The sequence below is a fragment of the Diabrotica virgifera genome, chromosome 3 (assembly GCF_917563875.1).
Source record: "Diabrotica virgifera virgifera chromosome 3, PGI_DIABVI_V3a".
Taxonomy (NCBI): Eukaryota; Metazoa; Arthropoda; class Insecta; order Coleoptera; family Chrysomelidae; genus Diabrotica; species Diabrotica virgifera.
This window is the reverse complement of record NC_065445.1, coordinates 95,152,608-95,171,184: the sequence shown is the minus strand read 5'-3', so window position 1 is coordinate 95,171,184 and position 18,577 is coordinate 95,152,608. Positions and strand designations below refer to the sequence as shown.

Here is an 18,577-nt window from a genome sequence, read left to right as displayed (position 1 = left end):
AATTGCATTATTTATTGTACAAATATTTTTTTTTATTTTTTAAAGCTTTAAAATAAAGATCTTTCAATTCCAAACATAAAAAAAATTGTAAAGCCAGATTAACGAATTTGTTGCTTAGATATTATAAATTGTTTATCCCAAGAGGTCAAATGTCGAAGGCTATAACTTTTTGAAAAAAAAAAATCGTAGAGAGTTGGTGAAACATCTAATCTCCTTCTAAAGTGTTATATTTTCATATTCTGATGTAAATAAATGCGTAAAACATTTTTAAACCTCTAATTTTTGGGTTTGAAAATAAGGAGGCAAATTTCGTTATAAACATTTAGAGCTGAAGCGGCCCTGTACATCCTATGAGTTTTTAACTTACAGATTATTGTTGCTAAAGATGAAACAAAGATTTATAAAAAAATAAAAAATTTCTACGACCAACTGAAGCCGAGATAATTTTTGGGTTTGGAAATAAGGGGGCATATTTCGTTATAAACATTTAGAGCTGAAGCGGCCCTGTACGTCCTATGAGTTTCTAACTTACAGATTATTGTTGCTGAAGACAAATCGAAGATTTATAAAAAAATAAAAATTTTCTACAACCAACTGAAGCAGAGATAATTGTTTTTTTTTCTTAAGTCGTAGTGCCTTTATTTATAACAATTAAGAAATTATTTTACAGTCATTGACTAAAGAAAGACTTACATTATCTTAAAATAAAAATTATTATAAAATATAATTAAATTTAATTATTAAAAATTATTTTTAAAATCGGTGCATTTGCGAGCGGCCGAATTTTGCAAATCGCCCGGCTCGCTTCAAATCCGCGCGGTCGGAAAATTTTTACGTAGCTTGTATTAAATTTGGAGAGAAAACAATTTAATAATATTACCATTATAATATATAGTAGTGATGTAACGAATATTCGTATTCGCATTCGCATTCGCGAATATCCGCATCTTTTTGCATATTCGCATTCGCGTTCGCATTCTCAAAATTTGTGCGAATGTTTTGCGAATATGAATATCAGAGAAAAAATAATTTGAAAATAACGTTAGATTAATAAAATCAAAATCTATTCTCTTTCTCATCTTTTTTTATTAAAAAAAGGTAACTTAACCTCGTATAATCAGATTATCAGCCTTCTCGTTGTTTTATCATTTGGTATAATGTAATAAAGCTTAAGATTCAGATTGATTTACACTAAATATCAATTAACATCTCATTATAAATTTAGAAAACATTTCAAAAATAGAAACAAATTAAAAAAACTGAACATTCGCATTCGCATCCGCATTCGCGAATGTCGTTATTAGATATTCGCATTCGCATTCGTATTCGCGAATGTTCAAAAAACGACATTCGTTACATCACTAATATATAGTCTATTTACCACTGTATTTGTTTTTCTTGATAAACTTTTATATGTGAAATTTCATTTCTGAAGAAATAATATTACAAAAATGATACATATATATGAAATATATAACTATATTTTAATTTTTTCATTGTTATATAAATATAATAATAATAATGTTACTTCTTACTAAAACTTTTTTATAAAAAAAGTTTTAGTAAGATTATATATATATATATATATATATATATATATATATATATATATATATATATATATATATATATAAGATTATATATATAAGATTATATATAGTATGTTTATATATATAAAACTTTTTCTTCTTGTAGTGACTATTCTTTTTGGATTTCACATATAAAAGTTTATCAATAAAAACAAATACAGTGGTAAATAGACTGTATATCATAATGGTAATATTATTAAATTGTTTTCTGTCAAAATTTAATACAAGTTACGTAAAAATTGTCCGAGCGCGCGGATTTGAAGCGAGCCGGGCGATTTGAAAAATTCGGCCGCTTGCAAAAGCACCGATTTAAAAAATAATTTTTAATAATTAAATGTGATTCTATTTTATAATAATTTTTATTTTAAGATAACATAAGTCTTTCTTTAGTCAATGACTGTAAAATAAATTCTTAATTATTATAAATAAAGGCACTATGATTTAAGAAAAAAAAACAATTGTCTCGGCTTCAGTTGGTTGTAGAAAATTTTAATTTTTTTATAAATCTTCGTTTTGTCTTTAGCAACAATAATCTGTAAGTTAGAAACTCATAGGATATACAGGGCCGCCTCAGCTCTAAATGTTTATAACGAAATTTGCCCCCTTATTTTCAAACCCAAAAATTATTTCGGCTTCAGTTGGTCGTAGAATTTTTTTTTATTTTTTTATAAATCTTCGTTTCATCTTCAGCAACAATAATATGTAAGTTAAAAACTCATAGGATGTACAGGGCCGCTTCAGCTCTAAATGTTTATAACGAAATTTGCCCCCTTATTTTCAAATCCAAAAATTGGAGGTTTACAATTGTTTTACGCATTTATTTACATCAGAATATGAAAATATAACTCTTTCAAGGAGATTGGATGTTTCACTAACTTTCTACGATTTTTTTTTCAAAAAGTTATAGCCTTCGACATTTGACCTCCTGGGATAAACAATTTATAATATCTAAGCAACAAATTCGTTAATCTGGCTTTAAAATTTTTTTTATGTTTGGAATCGAAAGATCTTCATTTAAAGCTTTAAAAAATAAAAAAAAATTATTTGTACAATAAATAATGCAATTGTAAAAAAACGGCTATTTTGGACCTTTCGCAGGCTGTTTTGCAATAACCAATTAACCAAATTAAACTTACCGTACCTCAATTTGTAGGTTTTTTTAATTTACTACAACTTTCTATTAAAAAGTTTTTCTCTAAAATCAATATCCTAAGCTACAAAATTAAAAATTAATAAAAATTGCAAATTTAACAAATGAAAATCGCAATTAAAAAAAAAGCGCACAATATTTTTGGTTACATTTTAGTAGAAGTTATTCCTGGCATCGTCCTTTACAACACCTGATAGGTTTCAAAAATTCCTGAATTATATCACGTTTTTTCACCCACAGCCTGGGGTATAAAGCCAGTAGAACGGCCGGATGCCCAAACGACACAATTTGGAAAAACAAACACCAAAGATTGGAAACAAAAGCCCGAATATATAAGTCAGTTATTAGGCCAGTTATGACTTACACGGCCGAAACAAGACCAGATACAAGCAAAACACGAAGACATCTGGAAACCAACGAAATGAAGATCTTAAGAAGGATTGCTGGAAAATGACTACAGGTTAGGGTAAGAACTGAGGAAATCAGACGCATATGTGGAGTAGACAATATAAATACCTGGGTAAAGAACAGAAAAGAAGAGTGGAATGAGCACATAAGCAGGATGTCTGAATCAAGGATAGTAAGAATAGCCAGGGACAAGTCACCGTTAGGAGTACTGCCTATATAAAAGAAGAAGAAGAAGAAAATGGAAAAATACTACACTTTTGTGAACTTTTTTTTGAGTTTGGCCCTGTTTATTTTAAAAAAGTAGCAAAATTTACAATGGCAGTAGAATTGACAACACTGTTATTCTATATCCGTACACTACCATCTGAATGTGACTTCCACTATAGGTATTTAGGATATTGATTATTTGGAAGTGTTTTATCATGGAAAGTGTTGCTTAATTTTTCCTTTATCACTTTATTATTGCAGTACTTCAGTTTCCCTAGTACTAGTACACAGTCTCCATTTTTTTAATATTCTTCCAATGTTTTTAAATCTGACGTTAAAGTTTCTTATGTTCTTCTTCTTGTAGTGCCTATCCGTTTTGGATGTTGGCGACCATCATGGCAATCTGCACTTTGCACACTGCTGCTCTGAAAAGATTTGTAGTGGTTGTGTTGAACCACGTTCGTAGATTTTTCAGCCAGGAAATCCTTCGCCTTCCTGGTCCTCGCTTTCCCTCTACTTTTCCCTGCAAGACCAGTTGCAGCAGTCCATATCTCTCACTGTTCCTCATGATGTGACCGAGGTATTCGATTTTGGCTGTTTTTATTTTGATTAACAGCTCTTTTTCTTTTTTCATTCTCAGCAAAACACCCTCATTAGTAATGTGGTCGGTATAAGATATCTTCAGGATTCGACGATAAAACCACATCTCAAAAGCCTCAATTTTCTTGCAGGTGGCGTCTGTGAGAGTCCACGACTCAACTCCGTACAACAGTATAGGAAATATATAACATCGTAGTAATCTGACTTTTATGGGTATCGACAAATCATGACATTTGAACAACTTTGCCATTTTTTGAAATGCAGATCTTGCTTTCTCTATCCTACATTTGATTTCTATAGAATGGTCCCAATTTTCATTGACGATTTTTCTTATGTAGTTTCTAGAAACTTATGTCTAGTCAAAAATGTTATATTATCTTCAGCATAGAATAACAAAATTAGCGAGAACTGGTATGTGGTAGAGCCGAGACATATTATAGGTTGAAAAGAAGTGGTGTAAGGCATGAGCCGTGTGTCAGACCATTGTTGAGTTTTCTTTGTTAATTTTGTTACCCAAATATTCTGTTACACAGTATCTGGTTAATTAATCGAACAGTTGTTTTGTAAGGAATTATTTATAGGAACTTGTAAAAGAGTTCTTCCCTACATACTGTAGCATAAGCTACTGTGAGGTTTATAAACGCAATTGATGTTTTGAGACGTTTCTAAAAGCCAACTTGGATATAGGTTATTAGTGTTAGCACCTGTAACAGTGGCGACGCGTGACTTTTTCTAAAGTGTTACCAAAACCAGATATTAAATATATACCAGATATATTATATATTATCTATATATATAATGTATTTTATAAATATTTTTATATATACAGTGTTCCCATACATCAAAGTTTGTTCGACTAGACACCGTGAATTTTCAGCTTGCTATTAATCAACTTTTTTTTGGTACGCGCGATCCAGGTCTATTATAAAAATAGATGAAATAAAATTAAAAAATTAAAAATTTAAGAAATTATATAAAGTATCTACAAACTAAAAACATATTTGTTGTTTTTAGGTAAAATATGTATTATATCACCTTTATACTTTATTAAAAAATCCAAATTGAATAATTAGTATACTAATCAGTACATTCATTTGTCATTTTTAGCCTAAAATATTAAATAATTTTTATTTTATTGATTATACACTACAACGTACTGTATAATCAATATTATTATATGTCATATTATAATAATGTTGTTGTTAATTAATATATTTCGACAAGTAATTAAAATCGATTAATATGATTTATATAGGATAAAAAGGTATAGATATATTATCTGTATAATAAGCAAGTACAGTTACAAGTTATAAACTAATAATTAATAATGCATATTATGCAATAATCGAATCCAAAGGGCCGGTACGGTTAACTAACCGGATTTTAATCGAGAAAATACCGGCCCTAAGAATAACAGACTTCATAAATGGAATTATAATTATTACCTATAATTATAATAATAATTAAAATTGCATTTATTAAGTCTGATATTCTTACGGTCGGTATTTTCTGTCCCGATAGACACCGGCCCTACCTAGCGTCACCAAATTAAAATTTGGTAACACCAATACGCGGTTTCAGAGCCATCGTCCCCGCAAAATTTTCAGAGACGATCCAGTCAAAGATCCTACTATTGTTGCCACTCACAGAAGTGGTAAACGGCGCGGCGCACGGTAAGGGCACAGTATAATAAATATGGAACCTCTTTATACTGTGGTAAGGGCGTATTATAATAACGTGCAACCGATTTTACATAAACTCGCTGATATTTTCGTGCGTCTAGTTGGCTATTTTACTGAATTAGGTAGATACTATTAACAAATATTTCTATTTTTAAAAAATATAAATGGAATTATTTCATAGTAGTCATAAAATATTTATTTACAAATTTTAACTGTTACCAATGGTAACAATGGTTACATGGACGCTTCGCCAGTGACCTGTAATAACAGCTCCGATTGGTTCTAAAATAAAGGCACTATCAGGTTTGCCTGATAGTGTCTGTTTCACTTTTAAGAAGTTAATAGTATGTGCTTAATGGTAAGGGTCCCGGGATAAGTAGAAATATTACAAACAAAAATAAAGGATATTCAGCATATTTCGCCGTCGGTTAAAACAAACAAACCGGCAGACGCTCTGTCAAGTGTTCCAATAAACCATATGGCATATCTATAGAAAAGGAAAAGAATTTGTCGAATTTCAGAATGTTAAAGCTAACTTGGTTTTAAATACTTTTTTATATTTTAACGAGCAAGTCTTTAATTACATTAATACATTAATAATTACAAGAGAATAATAATAAAATTATTTTATATCTTTATAATGAGAATAACAGAAATTATTTTGAAATAAACGATATTTCTCCTAATTAGTCCTATAGTAGTCCTATTGGTGACTCAGATTTTGAAAAATAGTTAAAATTAAATATCAGTGCCTGGAAAATTTTAATATCTGTACACCTTTTCTTTTTTGATAAACAAAAAAAAATTCTCACTGTTATAATTATCCAACGAAATTTGCTCAAGATTTATTTTAACTGATAAAATTTTAAATACACCAAAATCGGTATTAAACTCAGGACCGTATGTTATTTATTATTGAAGTTAATGAAACCAATAAAAGTCATAACATTTAAGTTGGATAACGAGGTTATTCGCAAATTTCATTTTAATGTAAAACCATTTTATGATGCGATTACCTAAACGAAGTTGAAGTGTAACATGGCAAGTAGTAGATATGAGCATTCATTATACATATTATAAAGAGATTTTAATCAATAACTGCAACATATAATTCGATTACTGTGGTACACTTCATCTACGGCCTTCTCATAACAACAAAAATAGAATGAGTCTTTGCCGGTTGGTTTCTTTGTTTCATGTGGCCCTATCTGCCCTGTGCGGAGCATGTCCAGAGAGGCTCTACACTACAAGCCAAAACTTCGAAGCTTCAAAAGAAGCCCTTCTTGGACACCCCAGCTTCGGTCTTCAGGAGGGAGGTGTTATGGCGAGCATGCCACTGTGTGTGTTTTTATTTCAATATCTAGACTACATCGGAGATGAAAAACACCCACGCTGATAATTTCGAGGTGTCAGTGATATGTTCCAGGACTATGAAAGATTTTAAGAAATAGTTTGTATTCATTAATTTAGTATCGTTTTGTACCCTAAGCTATTAACATCTCAATAAACTTGTGCATTTCCTTCAGAGTTTCGTTACTTAATTCTCCAACGAACACACATCATTTTATACAGAATAAAAGTCATCTACATGCACGTGGTGATGAGCGGCTCATAGAGTTTCATCTTTTCATGAGCTGTTTTAACTTTAGAAGCATGAGCTTCCTGGATCTCAAATGCATTGACATTATTGTCAATAACGTATTTGTATCCCTTCTCCTAAGTGCCTTCTCTATTGAAATTGGCGATCAATATGGCAAATTTCTCTCTGTTCTGGGCTTGATGAATTAAGTCATTCAGTTTTGTGTGGGTCCAATCTCTGATGTTTCGGAGCCAGGATTTTTTCTTTCTTCCTATACGCCTTTTACCTCCAATTTTGCCCTCTAATAGTACCTGGACCTGCTCAAATTCCCTATGGCGCATTATGTGTCCTAGATATGACGTCTTTCTAATTTTGATTGAATTGACCAGATGAGGAAGTGTGTTCATTATTTCCAGTACTTCTTCATTCGCAGTTCTGCTGGTCCAGCTTATTCTGAGCATTCGGCGGTACATCCACATTTCGAATGAATTCAGTTTGTTGATGTCATACTGTTTTAATGTCCAGGTCTCACAGCCATTAGTAATAGAAACCACACATCATAACACTTTAGTGTTCTCAATCTTATTGTGACTGATAGCTTGGGGTTACAGAACATTTTACGCATGTTCATGAAACCAGACCTTGCTATTTCAATGCGTCTTCTAATTTCTTTTGAGTGGTCTAGATGACTATTTAGCTCTCCGCCCAGGTATATGAATTTGGCTTTGGGAATTCTGAAGGGTGATACCATTTATTTGTATGTTGGGTGTAATTTGTTCATGGGGTTTCATGTGGAATACTATGATTTTGGTTTTGGAAAAGTTAATGTCCGAGCCCAACCTGTGACTTTCTTCTGATAATATGTTCATCAATATTTTTAGTTGGTCTTCTGTTTCCGCTAATACTACGGTGTCATCGGCTTCTCTTACATTGTTAATGATGATTCCATTGACTGTGGCACCTTCAGGGCGATCTTCAAGAGAAGCTCTAATATGTTCGGCATAGACATTAAATAATAGAGGGGACATAATGCACCCTTGACCCACCCCTCGTTCTATGTTTATGTAATTGGTTTGTATTTGTTTTGTGTATGTTGTATGTATGTACTTGCATATTGCTCTCAAAATATTTTTTGTATAATCTTGGTAATCTTCTGATTATTGGTTGTTAGAAGAACCGTTTGTATCAGTCGCGTTTAATATCGTTTTCATTTTCATTGTAAAAATTAGCCAAGATAAAGATTTTTGAATTGGCCTGCCAATACTCTAGTAATGAACTGACGGGGTGTGAGAGATAATTTAATCTGATATTTCCAATGGAAAGTTAAAAACAACTGGTAATCGGAAAATCTTCTTCTTTTTTTGTGACGACATGACTCTGTTTTTTCAATGAGCCTCCAGTGAATTGTCGTTCCATTGTTTTCATAGTCTTTCCACTGATCGTCTTTCTATTGGGGAACCGTCTCTAGCAGACCTACTCTATTTGTTGACATTCGGCTTCTGTGGTCGTTTCATTCCACTCTTCTGTTTTTTACCCAGTTAATAATGTTCTCCACCTTGCATCTCCGTCTTTATCTGTACTTCTAGCTCCCTCCCATAGTGTCTTACCATCTATTATTCGAAAGGTTTTTCATCTCTGCTGTTTCTAGTATTATTTTTGTCCTCTCTGTGTCAGGTCGTGTTTCTGCTGTGTATGTCATTATTGGTCTGATGATTGTTTTATAACTTTTGCCTTTAATTTTTTTCCGTAATTTTTATTTCTCCATATTGTTTCATTCAGGCAATCTGCGACTGTTTGCTCTATTCACTTGATTTTCCACTTCTGTTTCGAGCTTTCCGTATATTGAGAGAGATTTGCTGTTATAATCATGCATTTTGTCTTTTGATCAGATCAAACAATAGAAGACTCAGGGAATCCATCTACATTTTCCCACTGCCAGCTTCAAGTGAGCCAGTTAGTTCTTCTTCTACTTTTACTTTTATTTTGTTGTTCAATCGAAAAATAAATAGAATTTCTAACTTACCAGTGCTTCGAGGTGATCCATTCGTTTACAAAGCTCGATGAGCCGTTGCGTGCCTAACATGTTGATCGTAACTGAAAGTTTGAGCTTTTCGTCGAATTTAACAGTTGCCGCGCTATGGAAAACTATATTGACGCTGCGCTCCAGTACGGCTCTGTCGTTGACGCTTATGTTTAATTCCGGTTGTGTTATGTCACCTTCTATGGGCAGTACTTTGTGAAGATCTAGGGGACGTTCTTTGCGGATTGTGTCGAAGAGCTGAAAACAACCAAATTAATATCAATATACATAGAAAACTGAAAAATAATGGATAAATATAACTAATAATTCAATAAAGCTGATTTTAACACTTATTTAACTAATCGATAACAGTTAAAGAATGATCTGATTCCTGAATTTATACACCTTTTAATCGGTATAACATATTAATAAATTGATCTGTCTTTTTGACCTCTCTAGCTGATCCTTAGACATGCTACGACGCAGTAGTTTTTGCAGATGTCTTAGCTGATTTGCAAAGAATAATGTCGCGCATATCAGACATATGTAGAGAACATGAACTTGATCTCAATACAAAAAAAAAACAAAATATATGGTAGTCAATAAGCGCGAAATATTAAATACTAATTTTTTATTCGCTTTTGTTATTCTGGCATCGAGCTCCCATTTCTCTATTCCATTTTCATCGAATACTACAATTAAGTATTCAAAATTGTCTACCCCTTTAAAACTAGGGGTCGACAAGACAAGAATTCTTATCTTGATATCAATTTCTTGTCTTGTCTTGAGAAAAAATCAAGAAATTTAAAAAAATCTTGTCTTGACGTTTTCTTGACATCTTATATCTTGTCTTGACTCAACAAGAAATATCAAGATCTTGAAATTTCTTGATTGCCCGGTCCGATGATTATTGCGTTGTGTGCTAATAAAATAAGCATTTTGTATGTTTCGCACATATTCTAAACTTAGCTGTCCAGGATTTCATAAAAGTTATTGAACCAAATCGAAACAGTTTAGACATCGAAAAGGATTTTGATTATTTGGAGGATGAGATCGAAGTAGAAAATGATATAAATGGTACTGTTTTAGATTTCAACTCTCCTGTAAGTAAAATTAAATACCTTGTAAAAAAATCAAGAACTCAGAGCAAATGCAACTTAAACTTAACAGTGCTTGCGAGGCCATATATTATAAGACTATGCCAAAATTAGATGTGTCTACAAAATGGCATTTACCTTTCGAAATGCTAACATGGGTTTAAGTGTAAAAAATGCTGTAACTATATTTTGCGATAACATCGAAAATCTAAATCATTACAAGATATTAGATAAATAGTCCAAGTATTGAAGCTTAAAATAGAAAAAAAACCTCGCAATTTTTACAGAATAGTTTTTGAGTTACAATGTCTACAGGCTTTGAAAAAAGCAGTTTTGAGAAAAACTCTTTTAAAGTATTGTCAACTTTTATATTCAATTTTTTTTTGTCAGTCAAATCTTAAAGTGATGCACACCGGAATATGTTTTTGAATCGCGGGGTAATTTACAAAAGAAAATGAGAACAGCAGCTGTTAACCTTTTCTCACTAGGCTCAAGCGCAAGCGCGCTGGCGCGAAGATGCTGCAAAGCGAGTCGAAGGTAGGGAGATAGCGTTGAATATCCCTATCTTCGACTCGCTTTGCAGCAGGTTCGAGTCAGCACGCTTGAACGTAATGAACAATGGTCAACAGCTGTTCTCATTTTCTTTTGTAAAGTTCAAAAAGATATTCCGATGTGCATCATTTTTACGATTTGCCAGACAAAAAAGAAATTGAAAATAAAAGTTGACAATACTTTAAACGCTTTTTCCTCAAAACTGCTTTTTTCAAAGGCTGTAGACATTGTAACTCAAGAACTACTTGACCGACGCACCTGGAATTTTGTATATATTTTCTTTAGACATTACTTGAGGTAACGCTGTCGATATATTTTTTGTTTTATGCTTATTTTTTATTTAACAATAATAAGTACATATGTTGATTTTCGCCCTTTTTGTGCATAAAATTTCGTTGTGATTTTTGAGTGATACCAAAAAGTCAAAAATCGATATAACTAAAAAACTCGACAGTGTTATATCGATAAACATATAAGCTAATAAAATATTTTTGAATTTTTTGTTTACTATGATTCAATGATAAGTTCGGATGTCCACCGCAAAATCCATTTTTTTTGAGGTGCCTTTAAAAATTTGCCACCGTTGGCTTATTTTTCAATATTTTTATTTGATTTTTCTTTTCGAGTATTCTTTGAATTATACTGAATACGCTTAATTAATTTAAAAATAAAATAATTTTATCATACTTTCAAAAACAATTCACAAAAATGTGCTTGAAATGTTGATTTCAACCCCTACGGCCTCCTTAAGGATAGCTATGACACGATTTTGATAGGCAACACATGATGGTCGTGTTTGTCTATGTATGAAATTTAATAAAAAAAATGTTTCATCCGGCAAGCAGATGGGTACATTTCGAACTCCTATTCGGATCTTAGACTATTCGCCAATATCCTCTGTGTAAGAGAAAGTTGAGAAATTATAATTTCGAGTTTTTTACACACTGTCGAGAGCGTAGATTTTGTAATTTGGTGAGATTTTTGTTAAATCCTTGTATACTGCATTTAATTTTGCACTGAAACATTTTCTATGCGAAAGTAATGGATCAATAAACCCGTAACGTCGCCGAATCTCCTGTGTACAACCAGTTGACCTTAATATTATTACGAGGACGGCATTTCTTTCAAGACTTCATTCATCCTTGATTTTATTCCCGCTGAAAAAAGGTATCATCTTATGGAACTAAATATTAAAAATGTTGGAAATAAACGGCCCAACCCGACCCTGATAATCAAAGTTCCTATTGACCTGGTTCCTTGTCTGTAGAGAAAGTATAAAAACGTAGACAAGGTCGTTCGCATCTTTCAAATCCAAGACCAAGTTCACGACCAGTGATGGTCATTCTAATTTTTTTTACTTACACTGGTATGTAAACAGGTAGACGACCCCAGATACTCAGAGAAACAGTTGGTTGAGAGGTTTATGATAATTCTTTGTATTATGTCATGAGGTCACTGGAGATAAATAGGGCGTGGAGGCTAAAAAAGGACATAGTTGTCACTTAGATAATAATCCTTTTATAATAAAAATAAATATGTACATGTTTGGAAAGAGAAGGCATTGCGGATTTAATGCACGGATACTGGACCCACATTTGCTTAATTAAACACTTTGTTTGGTTGCCTTTATTTATGGAATTGTGACGAATGCAAACAGTTATGTAGAACATTACTTTCTCCGGTACAAAATTTAATGAAACAAAAATGAATATTGTTTTCATAAAAGAAAAAATTGAGACATGCAGAGAATTAATCCTACTCCTACTATTAATAAATCCTTGGACCGGTTGCACATAATATGCATGCACAAATTAAAGGAAATTACCGAGGATATGGGATATTCAAAACAGCCGATTAAACAATTAAAGTTATGTAGAATTTTAAAGATGTTAATTACTTTTAAAATGCAGTCCCATCAAAAAATATCTAGGCAAGTATGTAAATAGAAAAAATCTCCCAGGTAAAAGAATATGTAATAGGAAACACCAAATTAAGGATGAAGGACACTTTCATGAGGTTCGAGAAGGAAGCTTGAGCCGCAATAACCAAAACGGAGATAGAATCGGACTTGGACAGAACATCACCATCGATGACTTGAGCGAGTCAGATAATTTAAGAATCTTCGAACAACAATAACTGAAGACAATAACGGATCACAAGAATTTTATTATTTAAGCTTTTATTTAGGCTTTAAACTATAGAATAACAATAGAATACTAGCCGACAACATAATATTATGTCTTCATGCTCTTCAAAACCTTATAAAATTGGAACAACTAACAAGACATACAAAGATCCTCCTCCTCCTCCATATTTTATCCTTCGTAAGGATGTAGTGGCGTCATGCAATATGTTTTACTACTTCTGTCCAATTATCTCTTTATTATTTGTACTCCAGGGAAATAAGCTAGAAATAGACCATGTTCGGGACACTCAAAGATCCAGGTAGCTGACTACTTTTTTAATTATTGTAGACCTATAGAAAGAAAACCTACCTCTTTCCTGCCTAGAGTTTGCGTCCGTTTTTTAATTATTAACAAACTAGTGCAAAAATCGCGATTTTTTCGATTTTTTGCACCCCATTCAAAAGCTAAACAACTGACATAAAACTACAAAATTTAATTTTTTAGAATATTGAAAACCCTTCAAAATGCCCATTTTTGAAAGTTAAAAAGTTAATTTGTTGCTACGCAAACTGCAAAATAAGTGAAAATTGTTATATGTTAATAACTTTTACTAAAACTACGATAGAACTTTAGTGTTTCACCCAAAGTTGGGTATTGGGGTACTTAACAAATCCTCAAAATTTGAAACCGATCCATTCATTAGTTTAAAAGGTATTCTATTTGTTTATCCCCGAGACCTTTATGTTGCAATAACATAAGACAGAAAATAATGAATATAGGGCAATTCTGCGTATGCCAAACGAAAGTAGAAAACTTATGTTTTCTAATGTACTTTTTCAAAAACTATCAAAATGTACTAAAAAAAAGATAAAAAAATTATGGAATGTAGTCAAAAATCCTAATGCCAAATTTTTGAAATTTTGTAGTTTATAAACATTTAGAATAAGTTTAAAAATATCGTCCGAAGAAAAAATCCTTTTACATAATAGAAAAGCTGGTATTTTACACGAATTTTTAAACATGTAGTTCAATTGGTGACTAGTCGTGGTAAGTGAAGGGGGAGCTGGGAGCCGACAAATGCACGAGTTCAAAAACTAAAAAAGGCAACTTAAAACTACTATCTATCATTTTCTATATCTCGGGATCTACTGAATATATTTTTCTGACATTTTTAGACATTTATTAATTAATAAACAGTCTAATTTGTTTAAACAATTTTTGAAAAAATCATTGTTTCCCAAAAATCCATTATTTTAATCATACTATCACATTATTAATCATAGAAAAAGTTAAGGTATACTTTAACAAATAAATTATGTTCAATAAATAATTATCTAATAAAAACAATTTATTTATTAAAGTATACTTTAACTTTTTCTATGATCATTAATGATACTATGATTAAAAAAATAGATTTTTGTAAACAAAATATTTTTCAAGAATTGTTTAACCAAATTAGACTGTTTATTAATTAATAAATTTATAAACAAATTGCATATTTGTAATGTGCGTAGAAATTACATAGACATTAAAAAAAGAAAGATCAAAATCCATTGAGTTGATTCGGAGATACAGAAACTTGTATTAGTTTGAAATTGCTTTTTCTGTATTTTAACTCGGTGGATTTGTAGGTTCCCCTAGTAATCGTTTTAACTACATTTTTGAAAAATCGTAGAGGGTGTCATGGTCTTCCATGCCCTGTATCTTGAAAATGAATGGAGTTACAAAAATCTTTTACTAAGTAAACCCCAATTATTTTTTAGTTTTTTATCTATTCTAAGACCTTTTTTTAAACACCCTGTATGTCTGGTAACATCGCATTCTCAATATGGCCGTCTAGAAAGTTTAAAAATTTCAATTTTTAAAGTAGTTTTCTATTTAAAGTAGTCTAGAAAGTTTAAAAATTTCAATTTTTAAAGTAGTTTTCTATTTAAACAAGTGGATATTCCGCAAATGCTTTTAAAATAGCTTAAAATAATAATTTCTTATTGTCGAATAAAAAAAGTGTCTCAGAACAGTGTGGCTAATATCTCAACCGGAACCTATTTTCTTTTTTCTTAATGTCACTTCTACTTTCTACTATATTGTTTTTATGCATAGCTAAGTTAATTTGAACTTCGTTTAAGTTACAATGTGTTTAGAAGGAATAATAAACAAATAAATAAGAGTTCTTTTCGAAGGGTATAGTCCTGTCCCCAGAGGGTACAACGGCCTCCTTAATTCAGATGGACTTACCCAAGTTTTTTTATGTATTTTGATCCGTAGAACACGAATTTTTTGGGTACCAGTTGATCCGGATGTCGATAAGATTGTTATAAATGTTACAGTTCAAGTTGATTATCCAGTTGGAGTTGACTCCAACTAGTTGGAGTCAACTCTAACGGCTGGTTTCAGTAAAAGTTGATTATAAATATAAAATGAAGATTTATACTCAACATTTACTAGTAAAAGTAGACTCCAACTAGGAAAAGTATACTCTTCCCAATGCCATTTAGTAAAAGTTGATTCTGATTCACACAAACAGCCGATTCTAGAAATTAAATGTTACTGAATATTTTCAAATTAGTCTAGGCTGTATCGTCGCCCCCGTTAGGTAAATTACTCCGATTCGAATTTTTTGCACAAACTTACTCAAAAAGAGGTCCTTATAACAAATCTACTGGGTGCCAGGCAGTACCTTGATCGATAAATTGTTTAAACAACTTTTTAGACAAATTCACAAAAATAATTTTTTCACTTCGAACAATTTTTTTTTAGATCATTTGGGTTATTCTAAGCAAAAAAAGGTATTGTGTGATTTTTCTCTAAAATTGATTGTTGTCGAGTTATACGCGATTTAAAATTTGAAAAATACGAAAATAGCCATTTTCAAGGCTTAACTCGGTTAAAATCCATTATTATGAAAGTCAGAAAGTGACCAAATCAAAGTTTATAGCCCCCTCTACAAGATCCAGTAGAAATTTTTGTCACTATTTTATTACTAAGCTTTATCTGTAATTATTAACAATGAGCGCTAAGTGCGTATTAGGCGGCCGTCAATGGTGAGTGCTAAAGAGTTGCACCATTCCAGCCGTCCAATGGTGAATCTCACTCGCACTCACATTGACGGCCGCCTCAATACACGGTTAGCGCTCATTGTTGATAATTAAAAATAATATCTTATTAATGAAATAATGACAAAAATTTCTTCAGGATCTTATAGAGGTAGCTTTAATCTTTGATTTTTTTTAGTTTCTGACTTTCGTAATATATAATATCGTATGGCATTTTTGCCTTTCGGACAGTTCCGGCGCCAATTACATCTTTAACCCTGTTTCAAGTAACTAGTGTCGATGTACACTAACTAGCCCAGGGGGACCGACTGCTAAACGTGCTCTCCGAGGCACGATGAGACGGCTCGTGTCATTATTGAAAATGAAAATGGTTTGTCTTTAGCAGGGCTCGAACCCACGTGAACTGGCGTATGAGGCTAGCGATTATGCCGTTACTCCACGGCCGCTCGCTCGACTTTCACAATAATTATCTTTAACCGAGTTATTAAAACTTGAAAATGGTTATTATCAAATTTTATGTCGCTAATAACTTGAGAACAGTCAATTTTAGAGAAAAAAACGGCCCAACGGGTCTAAAAAAAATTTGTACGAAGTGAAAAGATTACACACACCGGCAAAATTAGCCGAACATCTTAAAAATGGGACATGTGTGATGTCTAGAATTTCCTAAACCTGTTGTTCGATTTGAGTGATTCTTTTAGTAAGTTATAGCCTTATTAGTTAAGAATATCGGTCTAATAATATTGTTGCTAGACAGGTATATGTCATTTTATACCGGGTGTTACAATCATACTGTGTTTTTTTCTTAAAGTTCGGAACATCCTGTGGAATATTCTAGTGTATATAATATTTTAAAATTAAAACTCGATTGTAGACTTAGGCTTTCTTAAAATTTTCTTTTTTGATTCATTTGCTTATGTTGGAAAATAAAAAAGTTATGTGCTTTAACAACTAGCCATGTTTTTTATCAATAAATCCTCATAGTAGGGGAGGAAAGTATGCTAGATTTGCAGTTTGTAAAGATGTCTCCTATTTAAGATTTTAAAGTAACCCCCCAGCCCACCTCCGTCGGGGTCGTGTTTGCTGCCATTCGCTAGATTTTTGAAAAATATTGAATATGTGTATTTTGCAGTTTTACGATCTGATGTTCATTCCGCGAAATATCGCAGGGTTCGTATTTAAAATTCTTAATTTACTCCCTCCCCTCACCGTGGGGTGTCTCGAATCTCCACGGAGGTGGGGTGGGGGATTTAATGTAAAATCTTAAATAGGAGCCCCCAATTTTTATTGCAGATTTGGATTCTTTACGTAAAAATAAGCAACTTTTATTCGACACATTTTTTCTAATTATGGATAGATAGCGCTATAATCGGAGAAAAATGATTGTTTCAAATGGAAATTAAATTAAAAAATGAAAAGTCCCCCACTTTATGGAAAATTTGACTTAATCTTTTTCTGGTTTTAGCACATACTCTTCACAATCCAATAGGTTCCCATAAAGCTCGAGTAACTGCAAATTTAGTATACTTTCCTGCCCTAATATGAGGATTTATTGATGAAAAACATGGATAGTTGTTAACGCACATAACTTTTTTATTATCTTACATAAGTAAATTAATCAAAGAGAAAAATGTTAAGAAAGCCTAAATCTACAATCGAGTATTAATTTTAATATTTTACATGTGCTAGAATATTCCACAGGGTGTTCCAAACTTTAAGAAAAAAACACAGCATGATTTGTACACCCGGTATAAAATGATATTTACCTGTCTAGCAACAATATTTTTACAACGATATTCTTAAATAATAAGGCTATAACATACTAAAAGAATCACTCAAATCGGATCAGTGGTTAAGGAAACTCGAGACATCAAACATGTCCCATTTTTAAGGTGTTCGGCTAATTTTGCCGGTGTGTGTATTTTTGCTTTGTTATTTGTATATTGTGTATTTGTTTAAAATCATTGTTTATCGCCAAACGTCACTAAAATCATTCATTATTGTACTCATTTGCCCTCATTTTCGGCAGTAAAGTAAAACTTTGTTGTATTGAAAGAATGTTACTTTACCTGCCGCGATAATTAATCAAATTAACCGAGATTGAATGTAAGTGGTCAATGGCAGTAATCGATTATTTATTTGAGTAAAATTAAAATTTATTTACTTTAATTATTAAAAATTTTGTACATTTATCTTATTATTACTTAATAAAATTTATGTCAAAAAGTAAAATTCTGTAGTGTTTCGCAATTATATTCATACAAAATAAATCAAAACTTTACAGATTTAGTAATTAGGTAGGTATACAATATTGATAACTATCGATTAAACATCAAAACCGGCCATCATGCAAAAGTCATCTGTCATTACTGTCATACGAATTTTTTATTTCGTCTAAAATTAAAAAAAATTTCCTCAAAGTTGTAAGTAAGTGTTAAATGTTTTTTTATAATTGACGATACAATTTTGTACGCACCACCTCAATACTCTTTATCGAACGCGTCTGTTCCTCTG

The 18,577-nt window shown here is 31.8% G+C and overlaps 1 protein-coding gene across 4 annotated transcripts in view; it reads right to left on the bottom strand.

Annotated features, from left to right (window-relative positions):
• The window catches only part of LOC126881945 (putative fatty acyl-CoA reductase CG5065), a 210,224-nt gene that overhangs the window by 36,170 nt on the left and 155,477 nt on the right, over positions 1 to 18,577 (bottom strand). For all 4 annotated transcript variants that reach the window (XM_050646684.1, XM_050646686.1, XM_050646687.1 and 1 more), the window contains exon 3: positions 9,239 to 9,493. In XM_050646684.1, the coding sequence (XP_050502641.1) occupies positions 9,239 to 9,493 (255 nt within the window). The remainder of the gene's footprint in view (positions 1 to 9,238; positions 9,494 to 18,577) is intronic.